General features: G+C 55.0%; 1 protein-coding gene across 15 annotated transcripts in view; it reads right to left on the bottom strand.

Moving 5' to 3' along the window:
- Positions 1-24,666, bottom strand: part of SPTAN1 (spectrin alpha, non-erythrocytic 1) — a 65,170-nt gene that overhangs the window by 7,015 nt on the left and 33,489 nt on the right. For 6 of the 15 annotated variants that reach the window (XM_047768573.1, XM_047768579.1, XM_047768583.1 and 3 more), the window contains exons 23-46: positions 24,242-24,301; positions 22,990-23,188; positions 20,808-20,909; positions 20,355-20,378; positions 19,410-19,445; positions 16,811-16,858; positions 15,994-16,085; positions 15,662-15,806; positions 15,385-15,566; positions 13,982-14,081; positions 13,663-13,860; positions 13,414-13,560; positions 11,483-11,586; positions 11,225-11,387; positions 10,832-10,846; positions 8,700-8,831; positions 8,361-8,498; positions 7,097-7,201; positions 5,036-5,244; positions 4,118-4,238; positions 3,767-3,888; positions 3,386-3,518; positions 1,731-1,829; positions 297-456 (exon numbers count right to left, since the gene is read on the bottom strand). In XM_047768573.1, the coding sequence (XP_047624529.1) occupies positions 297-456; positions 1,731-1,829; positions 3,386-3,518; positions 3,767-3,888; positions 4,118-4,238; positions 5,036-5,244; positions 7,097-7,201; positions 8,361-8,498; positions 8,700-8,831; positions 10,832-10,846; positions 11,225-11,387; positions 11,483-11,586; positions 13,414-13,560; positions 13,663-13,860; positions 13,982-14,081; positions 15,385-15,566; positions 15,662-15,806; positions 15,994-16,085; positions 16,811-16,858; positions 19,410-19,445; positions 20,355-20,378; positions 20,808-20,909; positions 22,990-23,188; positions 24,242-24,301 (2,834 nt within the window). The remainder of the gene's footprint in view (positions 1-296; positions 457-1,730; positions 1,830-3,385; positions 3,519-3,766; positions 3,889-4,117; positions 4,239-5,035; positions 5,245-7,096; positions 7,202-8,360; positions 8,499-8,699; positions 8,832-10,831; positions 10,847-11,224; positions 11,388-11,482; positions 11,587-13,413; positions 13,561-13,662; positions 13,861-13,981; positions 14,082-15,384; positions 15,567-15,661; positions 15,807-15,993; positions 16,086-16,810; positions 16,859-19,409; positions 19,446-20,354; positions 20,379-20,807; positions 20,910-22,989; positions 23,189-24,241; positions 24,302-24,666) is intronic. The other 9 variants (XM_047768580.1, XM_047768572.1, XM_047768577.1 and 6 more) reach the window with 4 other exon arrangements.

Below are 24,666 nucleotides of genomic sequence, written 5' to 3'. Positions count from 1 at the left end.
CGGGAGGGGTGGGCGTGCGTGCGTGCGTGCACTGAGGCAGGCTGCTCTTGCGGGCACGCTGCTTGTGCTGTGATGTCCACTGCTCCTTTCACCATCACAGGTCCTCTTTTTTGTTAACCCTTGTGTGGCCCAGGGGCATCGCTGAGGCCTTGGCTCTGCCTCAGGCCCTGTCCTGATGCCAGCAGCAGTCTGCCGGGCAGCAGGGTCTCTGATCCACCACATTCCAGCCGCTTCTTCTCCAGGAAGCAGGCAGCCTCCCTGGCCCGGGAGGGTAAGGGACTCCGGGTGGCGCTTACCGATCCAGGACTCCACCACGTCGGCCTTCCAGTTGAACTGAAGGAAGGCCGAGTTCTCGTCCAGCTTTGCCTTCCTCTGGGCAGCGGCTTTCTCCAAGTCTGAGACCTTCCCGTTCAAGCCTTTCATCTTTGAGGAGATGTTCTCCTCGTGGTGATTGTTCTAGGCCACAAAGAAGGCGCACCTGGTCAGCCGCACCTTCCCGAGCTGCCCGATCTGCACCCTCCCTCCTGGGAAGATGGGCCATGTGCTCTCTGCCTGCGGCCACCACACCAGCGGGAAAGGCTTTTCTTTTTTTCTGGCCACGGCATGTGGAAGTTCCCAGGCCGGGGATCTAACCTGCGCCACAGCAGCGACCCGAGCCGCTGCAGTGACAACACTGGATCTTTAACCCGCTGTGCCAAAGGGGAGCCCCGGGAAGGCTTTTCTAAGAACAATATAGAGTAAGAGCCTAAGAATGACGGATAATGGCAATTCTACTCCTACGAGTGATAACGAAGAATGAGATAAAACCCTAAGTCACAATGATGGCATTTTTCATCAGTATTAGCTTTGAGAGCAAAAAATTAGGAAAAGCCTAAACAACTGTGCCTTAAAGGCTACTATGCATATGCAACAAAAACAGGAACTCAGAACAAGATTTTCACACTGATATTAAAAATCATTAAGCCTCAGAGTTTCCGCTGTGGTGCAGCGGAAACGAACCTGACTGGGAACCATGAGGTTGCCGGTTCAATCCCTGGCCTCACTCAGTGGGTTAAGGATCTGGCATTGCCGTGAGCTGTGGTGTAGGCTGCAGATGCAGCCTGATCTGGCAGAGTGTGGCTGTGGTGTAGGCCGGCAGCTGTAGCTCCGATTCGACCCCTGGCCTGGGAACTTCCATATGCCACGGGTGTGGCCTAAAAAAAGCAAAAAACCAACAACCAAAAAACCCGTCCCGTACAGCAGCTGGGTTTTATGTGGTGTGTAACCCAATCGCACAGGTGCCGTCAGCGCAGTGGGAGGCTCTGTATGAGGAGAGAGCCTGGAGGGTCAGGAACAGGCGGGACCAGCCGTCATCTGCTTGTGGCCTCACGGGGGACTGTTTGGATTTGCCCGCTGGTGTTGCCCACCACCTCTATGAAGCGCCTGTTGCTGGAAAGTAAACTTGAAAGAGCACCAGGCGGGGCTGCCACCAGCACACAGGGACCAGCGGGGGTGCTCTTTCGCCTAATGAAGGCGGGAAAAAGCCGAGCGCTGCAGAGTCACTTCACTAACTGGCTTCAACAAGGGGAACACATCCGGTTAACCACCAACACGGGAATGAAGGTGCTACCAGTTTCCCCACAGCCCTCTGCTGGGTGACAAGGCCAGGGAGGAGCTTGGGGGCGGCTGTGGGACCAGCACACGGGCGTCCCCGAGCGGGAACGGGGGTCTCACCAGCCAGCCAGGCTCACCTTCTTGACGAGGTCCTGCCCGTTGGCGCAGACGTCCTTTACCCGGTCCTTGTGGACGGTGAAGTCCGTCTCAAAGGCTTCGTGCTTCTTCAGCAGGCCCTGGAGCGGAAGCACCAAGGAGGCCACTGAGCGCCTGGCCTGTGTGTGGGGCCAGGTCCCAGGGACAGAGGGACAGAAAGCAGGTGCCCTCACTCGCCCCCTGGTCCAGCTGGGGCTAAAACAACGGAGAAACAAACAGGTGACGTCAGGGGATGTGGTCCGATGAAGACGCCCGTGGGCCCGGCGGTGGGCGAGCTGGGGAAGGCCTCCCGGAGGGGAGAAGCTCTTGCTGGTCCATCGGCACAGCCCCTTCAGGAGACCGCAGAACGGGACACCAAGCCCCGTAGGAGAAGCACCAACAGAAGAGCGACGCCCACCCTGAGGTTTAACCTGAGCACCCGAGCGCCCTCGACTTCTTTTCCTGGGACGGCTTAAGTGGTGGAGACAGCGCCCCTCGTACTGGCCTCCAGGGAACTCGGCCATGCAGGCGACGCGGGGTCCCTTGCTCCGCTAACTTCTCCCTGCACCCCCCGACGAGTGGATCAGGGTCCTGGCTGTGAGGAATGCGACTCGGGTCCATTCCATTCTCGGGATTTGAACTCTGGCTCCACAGAGGCCGGCACGGACTGAGGGACATCTGACCGCAACGTGCAGGTGCTCCCAAGAAGGCGGTCGATTCGTCCTCTGGGACCCGGGCTGCTCTGCGACAGCTCTGCCCCATAGGCCAGGCCTCAGGACCCCTGCAGCCTCTGCCTTGGCCTCTCTGAATGCCGCCTGAAGCAGCTGACCTAGGCTGGCTGGACAGTGAGAGGCCCTGGGGAGGGGACTGTCCCAGCTGGGACCAGCTGCCAGCCACATGCCTGACACCATCAAGGATCTCCCAGGCCACTGCCCGCTGCCTGTGAGGGGGTCTCGAGTGCAAGCAGCAGAGGGAACACCCTTCAAGTCACAGAACCGTGGGAAAGAAGCTGTTGGTTTGCGTTGTTATGCAGCAATAGTTAACCAGCGTACAGGAAGGACATTACGGGCTGAACTGCATCCCTTACACCATGAAGCTCTAACCCCCGGCACCTATGGGTGCGGTAAAGAGGTCTCTGCAGATGCAATCGAGGTCAGACAAGGTCACCAGGGTGGGCCCTAACCCGGGGAACTGGAGTCTAGTATCAGGGGGAAACCTGGGTGCAGACACACCCAGAGAGGGTCCACACGAGGCATAGCCACGGGCCGAGGCTGGAGCAGGGCGGCCACAAGCCAAGCTTCCAGAAGCTGGAGGAGGCAAGAAGGCTCCTCCCCGAGAAGCTTTCTAGGGAGCGAGGCCCTGGCAACACTTTCATCTCAGACGTCTCGCTCCCGAGCGGTAAGACATCAGTTTCGGTTATTTTAAAGCACCCCACTTGGTGCCCCTTTGTCAGGGCGGCCACAGGAAACCGACAGAGCGCAGTCCCCCTCGGTGGCGATGCTCAGGACGGCTGGGCTGACAGCAGGGCTCTGCGTCCCGTCTACAGAGGGGCAGCAGCTCTCACGGGGGCCCCGAGCACCCTCCCCTAAGAGCCTGGCCACTGGGCAAAGTGGCAGGAAAAAGGAGGCCAGCAAGCAGCCTCTGCAGGGTCTCTGACCTGGATGGCAGCAAGAGTGTCTCCGTAGTCTTCGCTGGCCACCAGGGTCATCTTCTCATTGATCCAGGCTTCCTCCTCCTCCACGTTGGCTACAAACTGCTGATACTCCAAGGACTCCTCCAGCCGCTGGCCCCTAATCATGACACACAGTGAAGGATCAGCCGTGAGCTCCTCCGACCTGGACACTCACAATGTTCACGACGAGCGTGGGATGCAACCGGTTCGCTCAAGCCCTCTGCCCAGTACAAAGCAGGGACCACACGACTGGCGCCAGCGCATGGACTGGCGTCACAGAAGGGCCTGTGGGAGCGCCTCTGGCGCAAGCCGGCCGTGGAGGGGACACAGCCCGGAGCTCGGGGCTCCACCACCCCGACCGCTCACCGGGCTGCTGCCAGCTGCTTCAGCTCCTTCCAGTGCTCCACGAACTGCGCCAGGCGCTGCTGGATCTCCTCCTGCCCGATGGTGTTGTCATCGGATAGCTTCTTCCCCGTGTCCAGGACACCCTGACAGGCACGAACGATTAGACAGCCCGTCTAGATCGCCCACTTCTAGATGCTTCCAGGAAAGGGCCACAGCATCCAACTCAGACCCTCCTCCCCACCCCTGCTCTGGGTGAGGGACCATAAACACTCTGGAGGCTTCGGGGAGGCCAATGAGCACAGAGGACTTCGTTGTGGGTCACCCAGGCCGCCTCAAACCCACCGTCCACGCAGCCAGGAGGGCCCTCCTCACCTGAATCGCCGGCTCGTGGGCAGCCAGCTCTGCCTCCAGCCGTTTGTGCTTCTTCCTCAGGTTCTGAACGCCTGTGAGGTCGCGGCCATAGTCCTCCGAGCTCACCAGCAGCTTCTTCTCCCTGCACGACACAGGCCGGCGGTCAGCCTTGCCTCCCGGGGTTTCCACTGGAGACGCGTGGTCAGGAGGGCTGGGAAATCCAGACCCCGCGACGCCCTTCACCTGCATCCACCCACCACGGCAGGCAAGTCCTTGCAAGTCTTTGGGAAAAGTCTACTTCCCAAAGGAACAGCATCCACGCGTGTCTCTAGGGGTCCCTACCGTGTGTGACTCTGCAGGGGGTCAGGCGCTCGGAGAACTCGAGGGGTCACGGGGTCGTTCTAGCAACCCTGCCTTACCCAATGTGCACAGACTGCACGTGGTGACATGGGAGATGCTGAGGCCAACAGCCTTCGAAGGAAGTGAGGCCCTGAGAGGACCCTGTCCTTGAAAGTGGCCTGTTCCCAGGCCACGCCACCGGGAGAGGCCAGGCTGAAACGCTGGGGAAGGCGGGGCGCACATCTTCCTCCCTGGCAGCCCCGACTGCCTTTCCCAGAGACGAAGGCCCTCGCGTCCCAGTGACCCACGCGCAGGGTCTGGACAAGGCCTGGGGAGCCAGCACGCACCACCACGTGGAGCCCATCGCCGATCACTGTCACCAGACACCAGGACAGGAGGCCGGGATGTCCCACGTGAGTGTGTGTGAGGCGGGACCCAGGCTGGCACGGGTGCTGAGCCTGAGCCCCTTCTGACCTGCTTCCCTGTGTCGCCACCACCGTCCAGGAGAGCGTGAACCCCCTGGCCCGGCGCGCTTCCCCACGCCCGCCCTCCCAGGCTCTGGGGCGCTCCCGAGGGCCCCGGCGTGGAGCGGGAGCGTACTTGATCCAGGATTCCTCGTCGTCCATGTCCCGGAAGAACTGGTGCAGGCGGTGGGACTCGTTCAGCCTGGCTCGCCGGGAGGCCGCCATGCCCTTGATCTTCTGGAACCGGCTGTTGATGGCGTCCCGCTTGTCCTTCACTTGGGAGGTGTCGAAGGCGCTGCTGGTCATCAGGCTGTCTGCCTGGCTGTTGAGGTCCTTCAGGCGGTCCTGAGGCAGGGGACACAGGGAGGGGCTGGGAATCGGGGCCGCCCACAAGTACCCGCCGGCCAGGCAGCACCTCAGGACCTCTTCACCGACTGGCTGGTTTCAGATTCGTTCACGTGTACTCTCCAAGCGTGAAATGCAGACCCTGGGGTTCTAAGCAATCAAAACAATTTTCAGGAGTTCCCGTCGTGACGCAGTGGCTAACGAATCCGACTAGGAACCATGAGATTGTGGGTTCGATCCCTGGCCTTGCTCAGTGGGTTGAGGATCCCGCGTGGCTATGGCTGTGGTGTAGGCCGGCAGCGGCAGCTCTGATTTGACCCCTAGCCTGGGAACCTTCATGTGCCGCAAGTGCAGCCCTAAAAACCAAACAAACAAAAAAGCGAAGTTGTCAGTTTTATTAAGAGCCGTCTCTGAGTACATGTCCTTTTAATCTCTGTCTGATAAAATGCGAACACACAGAAAGCACCTTCACTGCATGAAGTTCAATGACTGTCCTGAGCTGAACTAGCCACGTGCTTCACGAACCAACTACCATTTTCACTTAAAAGAACGGCCAGCAGACAAACGATGGTCATTACGACTCCAGGACCTGGCAAATTCTTTGTCCAGAACGAATAAAGTGAAACTGTCACTTTAAGGAAAACTTAGTTTGTTGCTAATGACAGAATTCAAACTTTCTTGAGAAAATCAGAATTCTGGAAAACTGGCGTCCACCTCCCTGAGACTGACGGCTTCCCAGTCCGTGAAGATTTCTCCGCTGAGACCCGCTGTGGAGTCAGCGCGGTTTCCTGCCATCCACTGACTCGGGTCGTCATCTAGCAGAGCTACTAACTCAGGGAATCAGTGGTTCCCAAGTGATTCTACAGCCTCACGCGTAAGTAAAAGATCCATTCGAAGGCCACTGGATTTAAATATAAACAGTACAGTAAGTCAACTATACTCCAATAAAATTAAAACAATACACAGTACGAAAAGCTGATGACTAGGGTTTCAGAGATCACTGGCAACTAACCTTGAGGAAACTACAACTTGCGGAGTCTGCTGTCGTGTCAACGAGTATCCATAATTACCTGAAATAAAATACTACTCCTGCTCTACCTGTGTGAGGCTGCATTTTCATCATATACGAAACACCACAACAGACTGAATTCGGAAGCAGCCATGAGAAGTAAGCTGAATGTTAAAGAGAACTGCAAAAATATAACCAATGTCACTTTTTTGTGTGTGGAAAAACAAAGATATTATACTAAAAAATGTTACTTCTGGCAACTTCTAATGAGTTTCTTATTTTAAATGAACTGACACATTTTTCTTAGTTTTCTCACATTGCTATAATTCATAGGCCGTATTCGGATTTCACCCATTTTTATATGCGTTCATTTGTGTGTCTCCGTACGTGTGTGCAGTTCCCTGCATCCCGTCACTATGCAACTCACCAAGGTCAAGAAAGAGGACCCCGTTCTGTGAGCACAAAGCAACTTCCCTGTAACCTCTACGGCTGCACCCCTACCCTGTCCCTAATTCCTGGCAGCCACTGATCTGTTGTCTCTAACTTGTCATTTTGAGAAAGTTACATAAAGACTATATAAACGGTAGGTAATCTTTTGAAACTCTTTTTTTTGTTGTTTTAATTTAACTCTAAAGGCTTTAGGCTTACTTTTAGTAATGGCAAACAATGACAGGCAGAGCCTACACAACAAGCTCTCCCAGGGGTTCTCAGTAACAGTGCAGAGCATAAAGTGGCCCTGAGACCACAACGTGAGAGCACCAGTGTCCTGCCCCAAACGCACCAGGTTGCCCTGGGAGGCGTGCATGGCCGTGAAGACCCCGGCCTGGCCGCCCCCCTGCTCACCTCGTGGGCAGAGATATCCGCCTCCAGCAGCTGATGTTTTTTCAGCAAGTTGTTCACAGAAGCCAGGTCTTTGCCGTAGTCCTCGGATGCCAGGAGGGCCTCCACCTGGACGGGAAAGGGCAGGCTGCCGTCTGGAGCGCACCTCACGTCCCGGCAAACCCTGGATGCCCCCTGCTCCCTGGGGCCCTTGTTCGGATGGCTGCAAACTTCAGCCGAAAGCTGTGGTGCCGCCTCCTCGGGGTCAGCCTGCAGGGCCTCCAACGCCCTCCCTCCCTGTTAGTCAAGTGCAGACTCGGGGGCCTATGTATGAGTCGAAACACTCCAGCTACAAGAGGGGCACTGGCCCCTCACTGTGGAACAGGGGCCAAATGCACAGCAACCCGGCTTCCAGGAACCTCTCCGAGGAGGCAGAGCATTAGCAGCATGAGCAAAGATTAACACACAAAAACGTTCCCTGCAGCAAAACGTGCGCCCCAAAAAGCGGAGAACACCAGCTTATCCAACAATGAGGGAATAGTTAACTTATGGCCCATTCTCTGATAGTTTTAGGTAGTTTTTCAAGTGTTTAGTAAGGATTTTTCATGACTCAAAAAAACACTACCAAACCATACTAATAAACAATTACATTACAAGATCAAATCGACATAAAAATTGCTACAGGAGGTGTTCCCATAGTGGTGCAGCGGGCGGTGTCTCGGAAGCGCTGGGATGCAGATGCGACCCCCGGCCCAGCACAGTGGGTTGAGGGTCTGGCATTAGCGAGGCTGTGGCTTGGGTGGCCACTGTGGCTCGGATCTGGTCCCTGGCCCAGGGACTCCATGTGCCTTGGGGCGGCCAAAAAAGAAAACAAAACAAACAAAAAACAGCTACAGGAACCTATGAACAGGCTAAACACACACACACACACACACACGGTCTCTAAAAACTTCTGCTTCCTTACGCTTTCTGCACTTGCTCTGATGTGTCTACAGAGGCTGCGTGACTAACTCTGGGGTCCTGACTTGCTGCTGGGCTGGCCTCCCCCGGGCGCAGCCTCGGGGAGCTGCCAGCGCCCGGCGCCCACACCCTCCTCCTGTGCAGGCAGGTGAGTCCCGTCCCACCGGAGATGAGCTCCACCTTCTGTCAACGTCCCCGCCCTCTGCCCACGAACCCCTCAGAGCACACGACTCACGCCCCACCGCCAGGGGGACGGCCGCCAGAGACGCGGGGGGAGCCCTGCGGCCAGAGCCGGAGCGGGAGGGAGGCGCGCGGCGGGCGGCGTTACCTCCGAGAGCCAGAAGTCGAAGTCCTTGATGCCAGTGTTGAAGTTCTGCTGCTTGTTGGCTTCTTTCAGCTTCTGGCTCTTCTCGGCTGACTTCTGCACCAGGAACTGCCACTGGTCGGCTAAGGCGGCCAGCCGGGCCTGCGCGAGGGAGGGCGAGTCCGGTGGGCGCCTGCCCTGGTGCCCGCCCCCCCCCCCGACGGCAACGTGGCCCCGAGTCTTGACTTTCTTAAGACTGAATTCCGGAGTCGCCTTTGAGCTGACGGGAACCCAGACGGTACCTGACCCCCCCCCCCCCCGCCCCCCCGCCCCTGGGCCACGAGGGGGGCCGGGGGATAGTACCTTGACGGCCTCCTCGCTGCCGGCGCAGGCCCCGCGCTCGATGAGGGAGTTGCCCGTGTCGATGACGCCGCGGATCCGGTCGGCATTGGCGTGCAGCTCGGCCTCGAAGGCCTGGTGCTTCTGGTGCTTGCTCTGAAAACACCAAAAACCCCAACCTTTCCAAACCAGGTCCTGCCAGTAGGCTCGCTCTCAGGGAGCAGGGATTCCCGGGATGGAGAGCGGGAGGGGGAAGCAAACTTGAGGGACCCGCCTGCCCGCCCGCCTGAAGGCCGGAGCTCAGGGGCAGGCGACCTGAGGCAACTCTTAGAACAACTGCATGAGCCACCTGGGAGTGAGACCCGAGAATCCCACACTTGCTAACGTTTCGGAGGAGACGGCGACTGTAGAGGGGTTTTTTTCTCTTTCTACAGCTGCACCTGCGGCATGTGGAAGTTTCTGGGCGAGGACTCCTGTGGGAGCTGCCTATGCCACAGCCACACTGGATCCAAGCCGCATCTGCAACCTACACCACAGCTCATGGCATCGCCGGATCCTTAACCCACTGAGCAAGGCCAGGGATCAAACCCACGTCCTCATGGATACTAGTCGGGTTCTTAACCTGCTGAGCCACCATAGGAATGTCACAGCAACTAGAATTTTGAATCCCTTCTACATCCATTTCTATCCACAGCTTTCTCCTTAGTGGACAGAAGCTCTAACAAATGACACATGTGTGGCCTTTCTGTCACCTAAGGCAGTGATCACTAGGAAGCCAGGCATCCGAGAGGCAGGCTGCCCCTGTGGACAGAGGATAAGCCTACAGCTGCGCAGACCTTAGCTTGGTTGACTTCTCATTTAGCAGCTATCATCAGCCCAAACTCCAGGCTAAGTCAACACCCAGGCTTGGCTGGAAGGAAGAATTTCTCTCTGGGAGAGGAGAGGAGAGGGCTGGGCTGGGAGAATGACGGGCTTCTGTGGCTAGGGCCTGGCTGGGTAAATGGGAACCCACAGGGAAACCAAAGGGGCAGGAACACTGCAATAGACAAGCACGGGGACACAGCTGTGGGAAAATTCTGGGTGAGAAATGCAGGGTCTCAGGCAAGAATGTTATCTGGGGATAAAGGATCTAGAAGAAAAAAAAGCAGTACAACTGGGGAAGGAGTCTGCGTCAAATGTTTCATTTCAGGGGCAGCACCTGTCAAAAGATGGAGCCACGTGGTTGGCAACACGCAGCACGAAGATGATGCGTCCTCACCGTGAACTCTGACGCCTGAGCCCACGTTCGAGAGGATAAAAACATTTCTCCAATTCCTACACAGCCTGACAAAAGCCCAGCTCCCCCTTCTGCTTCTTGTTCTGGTCACCCTTTGGCTCAAAATCTACCTGCTACACTTCACATTTCCTCATTTCTTCCACCCACTTAACTTTTTTTTTTTTTTTTTTGGCCATGCCTGCGAAACATGGAAGTTTCCAGGCTAGGGGTGGACTCCAAGCCACAGCAATGACCTCAGCAGTTGCAGTGACAATGCCAGATCCTTAGCTGATGTGCCACAAGGAAGCTCTCTAAGCTACACTTTGACTAAGAGTCTCTTCCACTGCCCCTTGGGTAGCATCCGCTTTCATCTTAACCTCTCAGCCCTGGTCCCCCTCAGATCAGCTGCCACTCCGAGGATCTCTAGCTGACCCTTTCCAAGTGACCGGCTCCGCTGGAGGCCAGACGGCCTGGGTAAGGAGACTTTCACACCTGGCCTGTGCTAGGCCACCAGGAGCCACGTGCCCACAGCAAGAAAAGCCCAAACTTACACAGAAAAGAAGCTATTCCACCCCCCCCTTTTTTCTTACTTCTTCATGTTTTAAGAAGCACACTGCTTAAAAGAAAGCTGTCAAGTGCTGCCCCCCAAATCAAACATTGTACAGAACTTGCCTACATGATGGGGAGGGGGGAGGGAGTGAAGGGCTGCAGGCTGATTATGACAGAGGAAGCCACATCCCACAGGGACACGAGGATGGGGTGATGGACGATTACAGATGAAGAGCATGAATGAGGCGACACTGGCAGACTGTGTGGCCACGGGAATGGGAATCTATACACAACAACAGCACAAACACTGCAGCGCACCAACTAAAACTCATTTAAGGAACATAAAACTTACCAGCAGCTTGGAAAGCTACAAAACAGATTAAAACAACAAGAGTTCAGTACAAGGGTGTGAACATACGTAGGAGCTACTCAACAGACACTCGTTTTGCTGTCATACTTCTCCTGGGAGGGTCAGCATTCGGGCACAGCAAACACAAGGGGGCTTTTCTGCAGACTCTTTAGTAGCAGACGCGGAGTCAAAAGAGACGCATGAGAAAAGGAGCTTCTGAAATGGCTCCGATCATTTAAGTGAGGCTTTCCCACCCGTCCTGCTTGATGACCTTAGTGACCTTTCCCTGGCATCACTGTGGCCACAAGGAAATTGGATCCCCCTTTTTAAAGATTAGCAAAGCCTCCTTGATAACACGGGCTACGTGGAGATAAATAGCTGATCCGCTCGGCTCACCTGGATGTTGGTGGGGTCCTTATACGACTCATCGCTCGCCGTCTGTAACTTCTCGCTGATCCAAGCCTCGATCTCGTCCACGTCCCGGCTGAACTGCTGGAGGGTCTGCGATTCTCCCAGCTTCGACCTTTTCTCAATCATCTGGGCTTTTAGACGGCGCCACCTGAGAAAGCGGAACCAAAGGTGAGCATCCGACAGAACGAGGCTGGCCAGGGCTCTCACACAGGGCGGCGAGGCCCACCAGCGCCAGACACCCACCTGTCCAGAACCTCATTGCGCCGGCTGGAGATGTCGCCTTTGGCATAGTGGCCAGCGGTGATGAGCTGGTCGGCAAAGGACTGCAGAGCAGCAATCTTCTCCTCCTGGTGGCAAACGAAGGCGAGAGGTCAAGGTGGGCAGGACGGCTCTGCCCTGCCCGGCCCGCACTGCAGGTCCCCAGAAGAGAACAGTTATTTTGGGTGACTAGTGGGTGACGGGATCAGAATACAGTGACATTTTAGAAGCAGGAGTGTAAAAAGCCAGAGGAAAGCTTGATTTCAATCATTACTAGAGTAGAGTTTAACTCAAGAAGATTCCAGGTCACGCTGTGGTGGGGCAGGGGCTCGAAGGCCGGCAGACGCCACACACAAAATTAGGCTTCATTGGAAAAGACTGTCAAGTTTTCAACAGAATATGTATTTTTTTAATTACTCCATGAATCTTATTACATTTATAGCTGTACCACGATCATGACAACCCAACTGTACAGCATTGCGGATCAACTAAAGAGCTCTGCGTGTTTCTGGTTCATGTCCACGCATTCACTTATCTACCCACAGATTTTTCCTCCTTTTCACTATAAAACTTCCTTCCTGTGGCATTTCCATCATTAAAACCTCACAAAAGCCAGGAGTACATATAAAGTTAAAAAACCTATTGGAGTTCCCGTCGTGGCACAGTGGTTAATGAATCCGACTAGGAACCATGAGGTTGTGGGTTCGATCCCTGGCCTCACTCAGTGGGTTAAGGATCTGGCGTTGCTGTGGCTGTGGCGTAGGCTGGCAACTACAGCTCCGATTGGACCCCGAGCCTGGGAACCTCCATGTGCCGCGGGAGCGGCCCTAGAGAAGGCAAAAAGACCAAAAAAAAAAAAAAACACCAGAAACAAAAACCTATTAACGGGAGCTCCTGTCGTGGCTCAGTGGAAATGGATCTGACTGGCATCCGTGAGGATGCAGGTTTGATCCCAGCCTCGCTCAGGGGGTTTAAGGATCCGGCGTTGCCGTGAGCTGTGGTGTAGGTCACAGACATGGCTCAGATCTGGCATTGCTGTGGCTGTGGTATAGGCCAGAAGCTACAGCTCTGATTCGACCCCTAGCCTGGGAACTTCCATATGCCGCAGGTTCGGCCCTAAAAAGACAAAGAAAACCCAAACCTATTAACATACATCCCTTTTCCACAGGTCTGCCCTGGACCCAATGGGGACCCCACTGCTTCCTGTGCAGTCAACACCAAGTACTTTATTTTCCTTTTTGGGGGGGGGGTTTTAGGGCCACACCTGCAACACATGGAAGTTCCCAGGCTAGGGGCTGAATTGGAGCTGCAGCTGCCGGCCTACACCACAGCCATGGCAACTCCAGATCTGAGCTTCGTCTGCGACCTGTGCCACAGCTCAAGGGAACACCCGATCCTTAACCCAGTGAGTGAGGCCAGGGAATGAACCCACATCCCCACAGACACTATGTCAGGTTCTTAACCTGCTGAACCACAACGGGAACTCCTAACAGCAAGTATTGAATTTTATCATTATTTTGTCTTGTTAGGGCTGTACCCATGACATATGGAAGTTCCCAGCCTAGGGGTTGAATTGGAGCTGCAGCCGCCGGCCTACACCACAGCCACAGCCATGCCAGATCCGAGCTGCGTCTGCGACCTACACCACAGCTTACCGGCAGCACCTGATCCTCAACCCACTGAGCAAGGCCAGGGGTCAAGCCCTCATCCTTGTGGATACTAGTTGGGTTTGTTACTGCTGAGCCAGAATGGGAACTCCCCAAGTATTTTAATTTGAAGTGGCTGCCAAAGCTCTCCAGTTGAATTCAACCATTTTTTGTTCTAGTACTGAGAGGGAAGAGGGAAGTACACCAACAGAGAGAGAAGACACCAACCCGCAAAAACCCAGATTCCGATCGGAGGTACAAAGGCCTAACCTGGACGTTAATTGCTTTGTCAAAGTCCTCGTGTTTTTTGATCAGGGCCTCCACGCTGTCCAGCGAGTCCCCTTTGTCTTCGGTGTTCAGGAAGGCCTCCCGGGCAGCCATCCAGTTCTCAGCTTGCTCACAGTCCCGATGAAACAGCTGAGGAAGGGGAGAGGCAGGTGAGAAGGTGGAGCCTTGGGCAGCGCAATACCTGGTCAGAAACCCAGCATCCAACAGGAAGCTACAGTCCGGCACATGCACCTGCAATTCGAGGCACTGATCCAGCATCATCCTGCGCTGGACCCAGGCCTTCTCCAGGTCTGTGCGCTCCTGCTCCAGAATATCCAGTTTCTCCTTGATCTCAGGGCTGGCATAGTGCCCATGGGCCAACAGCTGCTGCCCAAACTGCTCGAATGCCTGGAAAGTGCCAGCCCTGGCGTCAATTTCCGTCCGGTGCTCCTGCCAAGAGGAGGGAAGGGATTAGGTAACTGGCAGTAGCTGCCCACTCTCACGTCAACGGCAAAGGCCCGCCCGGCCCGGCAGGGCAAGCACATCCCCGCTCCTCTGCAGGCCCCCCCACCTGGTGTCGTTCCAGCAGGGCCTCGGCTCCGGTGACATCTTTGGCGAGCTCGTCCGAGGACACCAACCCTCGGATTCCATTGATCCAAGACATGAGGTCCCTGGAAACCACATTCACAGAGGAATGGCTATTACGCCACCTGGCAAGCCAGGCCTTCCGCCCAGAAAAAGCGAGAACTGCATAGTTTCTGGTCTCTGTGAGCTGTCTGGGGTTAGTCTAGCTAATCTACTGATGGGCTATAGCTCTGGACAAAGTATTTCAAACCCTCTTGTCTTCCTGAAACAGCAAGAAAAAAAATCAAGAGTTCCTCAGAGAAAAAACAGACAGGATTATAACCAAGATCTCGCCCTAAGGAACAACAGGTTCTAACAGACAGTTGCTGCGCATAAGCTGTCCACAGCTTCAAATGCCAATGCCTTGCTTTTGGAGTAAGCCTTTAAGATTAAGCATCCAGGCTCACGCAAGCATTTAATCCAGCTTCTTACACGTGTCCACATATAAAGGTGCAAGGCCAACGTGCAGAGTCACATGTCGTAAACTTCCTTGGGTAAAACACACGTGCGGAAGCAAATCCAGAGGCAGCGAGTAGGCTCAAAGGGGAGAAGGGGACGGGGCGCGAGTGCTAAGGGCCGGGTGTTCTAGGACGACGAAAAGCTCCGCCACGGGAGTGGTGGGGGTCACACGGCACTGTGAACACGCTAAACGCCACCAACCACACGCTTCAAAACACGTAACTGTGTTATGCGACCTTCGCCTCAAACCAAATCACAGCTGGGATCTCCCACAGGGGCCCGTAGGGGACAGCCTCGCCCGCCACTCCACACCAGCAGAGGGACGGCCAGACAGCGTGTGTACATGCACACAAGTGTGCAAGAGGGAAGACTGACACACGGCCCAAGACATACGCCAGAAACGTCTGTCCTGCACGGGGCCAAGAAACAAGTGGTCCACCACCCATTCAGTGGGACATCCTGGAGCCTTAAAAAAGGCGGAGGTTGTGGGGTCACAGGTCATCCCACACGACTGTGGGACCCTTCGAATACATCAGTGGCATGAGAGACACACCGAGGGCAGAGGGCACTGCTCCAGGTAGAGGAGACAAGGCTCTGAGCGCAATGGAAATGCCCGACCGGGTCCCACTTAAAAACCGGCCGAGGCTTTTCAAAAGCGCACACGACTCGAGGGTGACGGGCACGGCGAAGGCCCGGTCCTCGGGCGCTCAGTGCTGAGGGAGGGACGTGAAGCGCAGGGGTCTGCGGCCTACTCCCCAGGGGTACTTTCAGAGATGAAGCCAAGGCCACAGAAAGCCTCCCTGTGCCCGAGTCACGGCGGTTCACCATTTTCTCTCCTCGCGGCCACGATGCTAGAAAGGTCTCTGGCCCGGCGCGGGCCCGGGCGCTCACCGGAAGTCGCTGAGGAAGCGCTGCAGGTCGTGGGAGTCGCCCAGCTTGGCCTTGCGCTGGTCGGCGCGCTTGCCCAGGCTGCTCCAGGCCTGGTTCAACTCGGTGCACTTCTCCTGCAGGTCCTCGGCCGCCTCGGGGTGGGACTGGATCAGGCGCTCGGCCGTCTCCCCGAGGGAGTTCACCTGCGGGAAGAGAGCGGCCAGAGGCGGGAGCCTCACGGGCCTGGGCCCCGCGCGGGCCGCATCGCGGGAAGCCGCTCCCACGCACGTCCTCGCACCTTGTCGCCCAGGGCGGCGAGGTCCCTCTCGAAGCCCTCGTGCTTGCGCTGCAGGGCCTGGACGCTGGCCAGGTCGTGGCCGTAGTTGTCCGTGTTCAGAGCCTGATTCTTCTCCTCGATCCACTCTTTGGTTTCATCGGCGTCTCTGCAGGTGAGCCACGCCGGCCCGTGAGTGACGCCAATCCGGGTGCCAACTCCGGGGACATGCGCGGATCCGCTCAGCGCTCCGAGCTGAGCTTCCCCGTGGGTGCTGCGGCCCCGGGGCCCGAGCGCAGACGTCGACCAGACCTGGCCGTTACCCCAGACCTCGCGCAGCCCGGGCTGTCCCTCACCTGTGGAACCTCTGCACCTCATGGGCGCTGCCCAGGAGCTGGCTCCGCTCCTCGGCCAGCTGCTGCAGGGACCGCCAGCGCTCATTCAGCTCCTGCAGAAGGACAGCAGAGCCTCAGCCCATGCCGCATTCCAGGGAAACAGGCTCCAGACTGGAGGCCGGGGGTGTAACCCGAAAGGAGAGGCTGGGGCGCGGATGGCATCCTGCTCCCGGCCTTCCTGGGTCGAGCGACGAGCACCCCAGGATGCAAGTCCAGAGCCAGACCCTGCTTCGGCTCCTGGACCCCACGGTGCCAATGCGGCACCAACAACCGACCTGGAGTCCCCTGGGAAGCAGCAGGAGACACGCAGCAGACTTGGCCTGAGTCTCGGCTCCTAGCCTGCCTCAGAGCAACTGCTTCCCAGCAAATGCGGAGCAGCTAGACCCCCGAGTCTAAGGATCCCCAATACCGAGCACGGCCGTGCAGCCAGCAGCAGCCCCAGGAGCACAGCGGAGCCACAGGCCCTTGTTCTGGGGAATCAGACCAGTTGAGGGTCCAGAAAGGAGGCGAGAGAGGAATTCACTGCCTTCCGGACAACACGCTCCTGGCAGCTCCTGGGCTCCCTCCACCCACAGACCGGGCGAGGTCTTGACCAGGAAAGTCAAACACAGCCGCTGGTGGCGTGGTGAGAGTAATACTGGCCAGGACGTCCTTGGGCCCGGGAACACGACGAGTGCTACAGCTAACACCACTGATGCGGACCAGAGCCTCGCCGCAGACAGGAGAAGGAAGCGTGAAAGCAACGTGCCAGGCAAGGGACAGCACTGCGGTTTCTTACCTTGATGGAATTAAAGGTGGCCACGGTGTGAACCATCAGGCGAGCCGACTACGGGGGGAGGAAAGCAGAAGAGCAAACGAATCAAGTGTCTGCTGATTGAGAGAGAAGTCTGAGGTGCAAGTGCCATTAATCAGGTCCCAACGGTCCACCAAAGTGATTGTAAAGGGATACTGTCAACCTTCTGAGCAGAGCAGCAATAAAGGCATCGAGTGCTAGCAGGTCAGGAGGAAACCCACGGGCACCATCACAGCCAGGCCAGTGATCAACTTTACTTGAGGAGTGAAAAGAGCAGCGAAAACCACAATTAAAAGAGCTGTTTGGGAGCTCCCTGGTGGCCTAATGGTTAAGGATCCAGCGTTGTCACGGCCGTGGCTTGGGTTCGGTCCCTGGCCTGGGAACTTGCACACGCGGCAGGTGAAGCCACATTAAAACAAAAGCACAAGCCCAGCTGGCTGGACAGAGAAAACAGCTCAAAGGCTGCTGATTGGTGTCTTCTTGTTCCTACTTCAGGGGAACAGTCCAGAAAACACACTTAGTTTAACAAATGCCGGCAGCTGAGATTTACGTCAAGTACACCAATAATTTCATTTCTATTTGTGGTTACTGGACTGCTGTTCCTCCTAACAGTGTCCCCCTGAACAAAAGGCAACAGCCTTAGCAGATGAAAAAGAGAAACTGGTGCATCAGCTTCCTTCTCACCAGTGGCGTCATTTCTTCTAAAAATCAAATGCCCTTGAGGATTTCGAAGCCCGCCTGGCTTTATCACCACTGCGACGCCCATCACCTTCAAGGACATAAAGAGAAGCAGGAGCCGAGCTTGGGCACAGGGAAGTCAGGCTCCCAGGGTGCTCCCGGAACATCCCCGGGAGACCCTTTCAGCCAGTGGGGCCACAGGGTTTGGAAGGGCGACGTCCACTGTCTCTAGTCCTTTTCAGAAACAGGCGGTATTGGTGTTTGCAGAGCCATCTAGAATACATTTCTGAAAGGCTTTTACCAGAGAAACCGCAGACTCTGCCGGCCAGAGAGAAGGGTCCTGCCAATGCACATCACCACTGACTGAGTTTTGCTGCGTAAGGAATACTGAGTGAAAGGGAGAAAGCCGAATCAAAAGAAAAATGCACCTTTCCCACCCACCAATTTGGAACCTGTTTGTTTGTTTGGCCTTATCTGTGGCATACAGAAGTTCCTGGGCCAGGGGCTGAATCCGAGCTGCAGCTGCAACTTATGCCACAGCTGTGCCAATGCCAGATCCTTCACCCGCACAACGGGAACTCCCTGAAGCCTATTTAATAAAGCAGCATAGTCAGAGCCTGGAAGAATAAGGAGGCCAAAGAAACAGACCCCTTTCAGCCTAGGTCGTCACGACAGGCCAGACCAGACGACGGGGCTGAGAAGGACCAACCCGGGGAGCACTGTGGGAAGCCTGTCTTCACATCTTCGTGCTTTTTGCATAAAGTAGAAATCTGCTCTAACTTGTCTATAGCTCAAGTGACACATTCCTGAAGAGCTGGGTTGGGAGGAAAGATGCTAGAGCTGAGACTGAGGCAACTAGTCCCAGGATCACATAAACACATCACGTGAAAAACCTTCTCCCCTGTCCTCCCGGTCACGTTATGCCCACCGTGGCCAAGCACTACCCCTGGAGCTGGCTGGCACAATGTCTACTCAGCTGGTAAACATCTGCCCCCCGCCCCCCATCTCTCCTCAGAATTTCTATGACGCCCTCTTTGGGCCCGAGGAGAAAGGGGTCAGGCAGCCAATGAGTGGAAAGGGCACTCTTTCTTTCCATCCTCAGGTCACTTTCTCCTGGGCTGCACTCCGACTGGTGGGACCTCTGCAAAGTGCGGCCGCCCCTGTTTCCTCGGTACCCGAGGGGCCGTGGTCCCAGGCAACACCAAACCCCTGGAGGCTCAAGTCCGTTACAGTCAGCCTCCTGTGTGCAAGGTTCTGCACCCCTGCAGTCAACCAACCATGGACGAGACACTAGTAGTTTCTCTTTTTTTTTTTTTTCAGGTCATGTCCATGGCATATAGAGGTTCCCTGGCTAGGGGTGGAATTAAGACCTGCAGCCGCTGGCCTAGGCCATGGCCACGGCCACGCCAGATCCGAGCCACGTCTGCAATGTACACCACACTTCATGCAACACCAGATCCTTAACCCACTGAGCGAGGCCAGGGATTGAACCTGCGTCCTCTTGTTTGCTAGTTGGGTTCGTTACCACTGAGCCACAAGGGGAACTCCACGAATACTGGTATTTTCAATGGGTGGTTGGCTGCACAGAGGATGCGGGCCCACAGACATGGAGGGACAACAGTGCGCTCCAGCAGTGGCGGCGTGTGATGAACCAAACCTAACCCCACCCGTGCTGAGCATCCGCGTGGGGACAGTCTGCTTGTGCGTATTAAGTAGCACGTTTCAAGATAAAAAAGATTCAAAGAAGACAATGCCAGGGTCAGAAAGACACCAGCCAGACAAATCGAGACACGACCACTGGCTCAGACAAACCTAAAATCAGAAACAGGCACAGCAGGAAGGGACATAATGAAAGTACTTCTGCTCCTGGAAAACCTTTGGAAACAATCTGCGAAGAAGTTCTTACCTTCCACGGAGAGGCCGTCTTGGAATCAGTTTCCTCCTGTTCAAAGAAGGAATTTCGGCAGCTGAGTAACTGTGCACAAACCAATATGCAGCCCCCAGCCTCTGCTCTGAGCCCCAGGACCGCCACCGAGAAGCCCGGCACAACAGCGGGTCCCCTCAGGGCTCAGGACCTATCACTGGCTGGCAGCAAGCCCACAGGCCGATGGAGCGCAATGAAGCAAACGAACAGCAGAGGAAAAAAAATATTTTAACACAGCAGAAGAAATGGAAAGAATGAGGAAACTCGATAAGCGTTTCTTTCTGTCATATTCATAGGACTCTGAAAGGGATAATGAGCCTGAGCAATTGTTATGGGAAAAGCTTTTTGGGTGCTCTGAGGAACCAATTTCTGCTCATTCTTTTCCGCAGATTTTTACAGACAACAGGCTTATCGCTGAGATTCAGAAACGGAAAATTTTTTCTTTTTCTTGGTCTTTTTAGGGCCCCACCCATGGCATATAGAGGCTAGGGGTCATATCAGAGCCGTAGCCGCTGGCCTACAGCACAGCCACAGCCAGGCGGGATCTGAGCCCTGTCTGTGATCTACACCGAGGCTCATGGCAACACAGGATTCTTTCACCCACTGAGCTAGGGCATCGGTCAAACCCGCATCCTCATGGATGCTCGGAGGATTTTCTACTACTGTACCACAGTGGGAACTCCAGAAATTTATTTCCTCTTTTTTTCTTTTTATGACTAACCCTCCTCAGCACGTGGAAGTTCCCTGACCAGGGACTGAATCCAAGCCAGAGCTGTGACCTACGCCACAGCTGCAGCATCGCTGGATCCTCAACCCACTGTATGTCAGAGGGAGCTCCAAGAACAGATTCTTATGAGGCTCTTGACTTCATATTCTTCCCAAGAGCTAATCCAAGTTCAAGTTCCACATAGAGCACCTGACACTTACCCTGGGCATGACACCGTACACCTCCTACAAGGAGAGAGGAAAACCAGGCTCATTATCAGAGGAAACACATACTTCCAAGCAACAGTCGTCACTGTGACATCAAACCCAGATACACCGAAGAGATTTACAAAAATACAGGCAGCCCCACCAGCCAGAGGAACTCCTTAAAGTCGAAGAGAGACCAAGAGTCTTATCTATTTACCTAAGGAATGGCAGGTGTTTACTGCTACAAAGGCTAAAGAAATACGAAATAACTCTCACAATATTTAACGGGCATAAGGAAGAGAGCTATGCTTCCAGCTGCCCAAGGTAAACCCGACGGCGGCCCAGGTCAGACAGGGAACCTGCACCCCGGCTGCAACTCTGCTACAGGGCGTGTTCGCTGGGCTACGACGGCCGGAGGGGGCCGAGCTGCGCCCATGACAGAGGCTGGAGAGGCCAGAGCCAGCCCACCTGCTGCACCGCCTGCACCTCCTCTGCCATCAGGCCTTCGGACTCCAGGTCTTCCGCCACCTTGTTAATGTCCTTCAGTCGGGACTCGTTGGCCTTGAGATCCTTCAAAGAAAAACACAGTGACTGAAACCCACAGCAGCAATTCATGGGACAAAAAGGGCAGCAAATATTCCTAAACGCTGGTTTGAACCGACACATTCCTGTCCAACATTACTCTGTAAGTAGTTGTCCCAACTCCTTAACAGTGACCTAAATCAGAAAAGCCAACTGTCGCAGGAAGGAAGAAAACAGCACGGGGCTGGCAAGTGTCTCGTATTTACCGAGCTAGCTGTAGCTAATGAACCATTGTTCTGGTTGAATGGAGATTTTTTAAAAAACTTTCTTTAGGGGGAGGAGGACCTATGCCTGTGAAGAATGGGATGGAACAAAGCCCCCTGTCCATCCGGATTAGTTACAAGAATACCTTCAAGCCAAGGAGTGGATAACCAAGATGTGTGTGTGCAAACTATGGAGTGTCTGCCACACAAAATAACAGACCCCTGATTCACTCACGAGGAAGAACTCTGAACACGGTACACTCAGTGAAGGCAGTCATCAAGTCACATAACACAGGATGCCATTTATAAGAAATACCCCAAATACGTAAATCCAGAGACAGAAAGCAGAGCAGCGGTCACCAGGTGCTGGGGCGGAGAGTGGACAAGGAGTGGCTACTTAATGGGTATGTGGTTTCCTTTCGAAGGGATAAAAAACGTTTAAAGTGATAAGGAAGTGATGAGAAAAACTGGACGGGGGGATGGTTGTACAGCACTGTGAATGAACTGAATGCTTCTGAATAGCACGCTGTATTTCTGCATTCATTTAATTTTTATTTATTTATTTTTTTTAGGGCCACACCCAAGGCATGTGGAAGTTCCCAGGGGAGCCGTCAAATCGGAATTACAACCACTGGCTTAAACCACAGCCACAGCTATGCGGGATCCCAGCCACGTCTGCGACCTACACCACAGCTCACAGCAATGCCAGATCCTCAATCCACTGAGAGAGGCCAGAGATTGAACCTGTAACCTCATGGTTACTAGTTGGATTCATTTCCACTGGGCCACAGTGGGAACTCCTGAATTGCACGCTTTAAAATGGTTAACTGAAAAGAAATAAAAAAAGAAAAAATAAAATAAAATAAAAAAAAATAAAATGGTTAACTGTGCGTTATGTGAATTAACTCCAACTTAAAAAACTACTTTTAGGAGTTCCCGTTGTGGCGCAGTGGTTAACAAATCTGACTAGGAACCATGAGGCATTGGGTTTGATTCCTGCCCTTGCTCAGGTGGGTTAATGATCCAGCGTTGCCGTGAGCTGTGGTGTAGGTTGCAGATGAGGCACAGATCCCGTGTTGACTATGGCTCTGGTGTAGGCTGGTGGCTAGAGCCCTGATTAGATCCCTAGCCTGGGAATCTCCATATGCCACGGGAGCGGCCCAAGAAATGGCAAAAAGACAAAAAAAGAAAACAAAAAAACCAAAAACAAACAAACAAAAAAACTACTTTTAGGAGTTTCCATTGTGGCTTAGGAGTAACAAACCTGACTAGTATCCATGAGGATGTGGGTTTGATCCCTGGCCTCACTCAGTGGATTAATGATCTGGCGTGGCTGTGAGCGGTGGTGTAGGTTGCAGATGTGGCTAGATCAGGCGTTGCTGTGGCTGTGGTGTAGGCCAGTGGCCGAAGCTCCAGTTCGACCTCTAGCCTGGGTACCTCCATATGCTGTGAGTGTGGCCTTAAAAGACAAAAAATAAAAATAAAAACAAATAAAAAAACCCAAACAACTTTTATACATTGCCATGTTAGATTTAGGAAAGTTCTCAAAACAATAAATAGAGAAAAGAGCATGCATTTCCTCAAAACTAAACTGGCCCAAGAAACGTTTCTATTAAACTTATTTTATTCTTTGGCTATGCTTGCGACAGGGGAAGTTCTGAGGCCAGGGACTGAACCCCAGCCACAGCAGTGACAATTCCAGGTCCTCAGCCTGCTGAGCCACCAGGAAACTCCTATACTCATTTTAAAATGGCTACACAGAGGGTGGAATGTAATCTGTATGATTTTCACTGTGATAACCTGCAGTCACAAATCAAGAGAACCGAGTCTGTGAACAGTTTTCAGCCGAGCGCCAGGCCCCGTACCTTCTGGAAGTCGTCGAACTTCTTCTGCAGCACCTCCACCTGCTCCAGGTCGGCACCGACCTCCTCACTCGTCAGGGCCGCCTCCTTCTCGTTGATCCACTGCTGCAGCTCGTTGGCTTCACGGAACAACATGAACTTCTTGCAGCTCTTCTCCAACATGCCTTTGCGCTTCTCGCCCAGTTCCAGCAGCGAGTGGTACCTGACGGAATTCAGAGGGTGACAAGGGGGGGGGGGCGGGGCGGCAGTTAGCTTCCCACAGAGGCGGCCCAAAGGCCAACGGCCAGCGGTCTCCCAGATGTGGGTCCGGGGCCAGGAGTCTGCGATGCGGGCGCCCTGGTGACGCGCGTCAGAAGGCAGATGAAGACCAAGACCCTGAGGACCCAGGGGCACGCGCGCACGGCGCACTGGTCACAAGCAGGCGGCTGGGGGGGCCCGGCACACTCAACCCCCGGCCAAGTGTGCACGTACGTCACAACCACAAATGACCGAAACCAAGCGTTCAGCACCACACAGGCGTCATGCGACAACAGCGGAGAGATGAGATGAGTCTGCTGAGCACCATGGACGCGGAGGGCATGTCCTCCTGTCGCACGAGGGAGTCTGCCAGCAGCGCCGGGCGGCAGGGGAAGGAACGCTCGGCTTTGAAACAGCCTCACATAGGATCTAAGCATCTCCGGAACAGCAGGAAATTCCTACTGTTTCCGAAAGAACATATTTCTCAGAGAGCAGGGACCACTTTAGAAGGGAAAAAAAAAACCCCAGGTAAATCTCGTTTCATCAGTTCAAGATTTCTCATGAAGAGCCAAAGAATACTCTAACCCTTGGGAACAAAAATACAAAAGGCCGAACTCTACTGTTTTTGGAGACCTTGATGTGAAAATGACACACTTGATACAACTGAGCTGAAAGTCAAAAAAACAAACAAACAAACAAAAAAAACGAAGCTTCCGAAGCAGCCAATCACCAAAGTCCGAGAGCGAGGCCCTGCTTCCTGCCCCCACTCCAGCCTCGGCGCCAGGCCTGCTGCCCAGAGGCTGGTCCAGCTCGCGAGCCGACAGGAGGGGAACCGACAACACGGGAGGCACAGCTGCGCGGAAGCAACCAACCAGACGCGCCTCGGCTTCGCCCAACGCCCTTCCCTCGGGAGCGGGGCGGCTGCGGGGGCGCGGCCGCCCTGCGGAGGGAGGGGGACGGGGAGCCCGGCCGGGCAGGCGGGCGGCGCGGCGCTGGGCCGGGCGGGCGGCCTACTCACAGTTCTTCCACCTGTTTCATACGCAGGGACACGCTGCCGGCCTCCTTAGTTACGCGCGTCCTGCACAGAGGGGCACAGCAAAGGCAGGCACAGGTTAGTGGATTAATCCACGAGGAGGGACGGCGGCAGCTCCGACTGGTGCCACGACGGCAGAGGCTGCTTCGAGTGGGGAAAATCAAGGAGCCATTCAAGAGCTCTTGGGAGCAGGCCAGGGCGGGAACGAAAGAGCAGGAAAACAAAACGATATGACAGGGTTCGTTCACCTTCACTTTCCTGGCGCCTGCCATGCTTACGAAGGCAGTTCACTGTCCTGTGCTAGAAACACCGGTCACTGCAGAGCTAGGCCAGGGAGGACGATGGCCACCCAAGGAAGAGGCCCTACAGAGGCTGATGCGCACCTTTATCACCTATCTGGTCTACCTCTT

Source organism: Phacochoerus africanus, chromosome 2 (genome assembly GCF_016906955.1).
Source record: "Phacochoerus africanus isolate WHEZ1 chromosome 2, ROS_Pafr_v1, whole genome shotgun sequence".
NCBI classification, from domain to species: Eukaryota; Metazoa; Chordata; class Mammalia; order Artiodactyla; family Suidae; genus Phacochoerus; species Phacochoerus africanus.
Note: the sequence above shows the minus strand (reverse complement) of the source record. Positions and strands in the feature narration are given on the sequence as shown.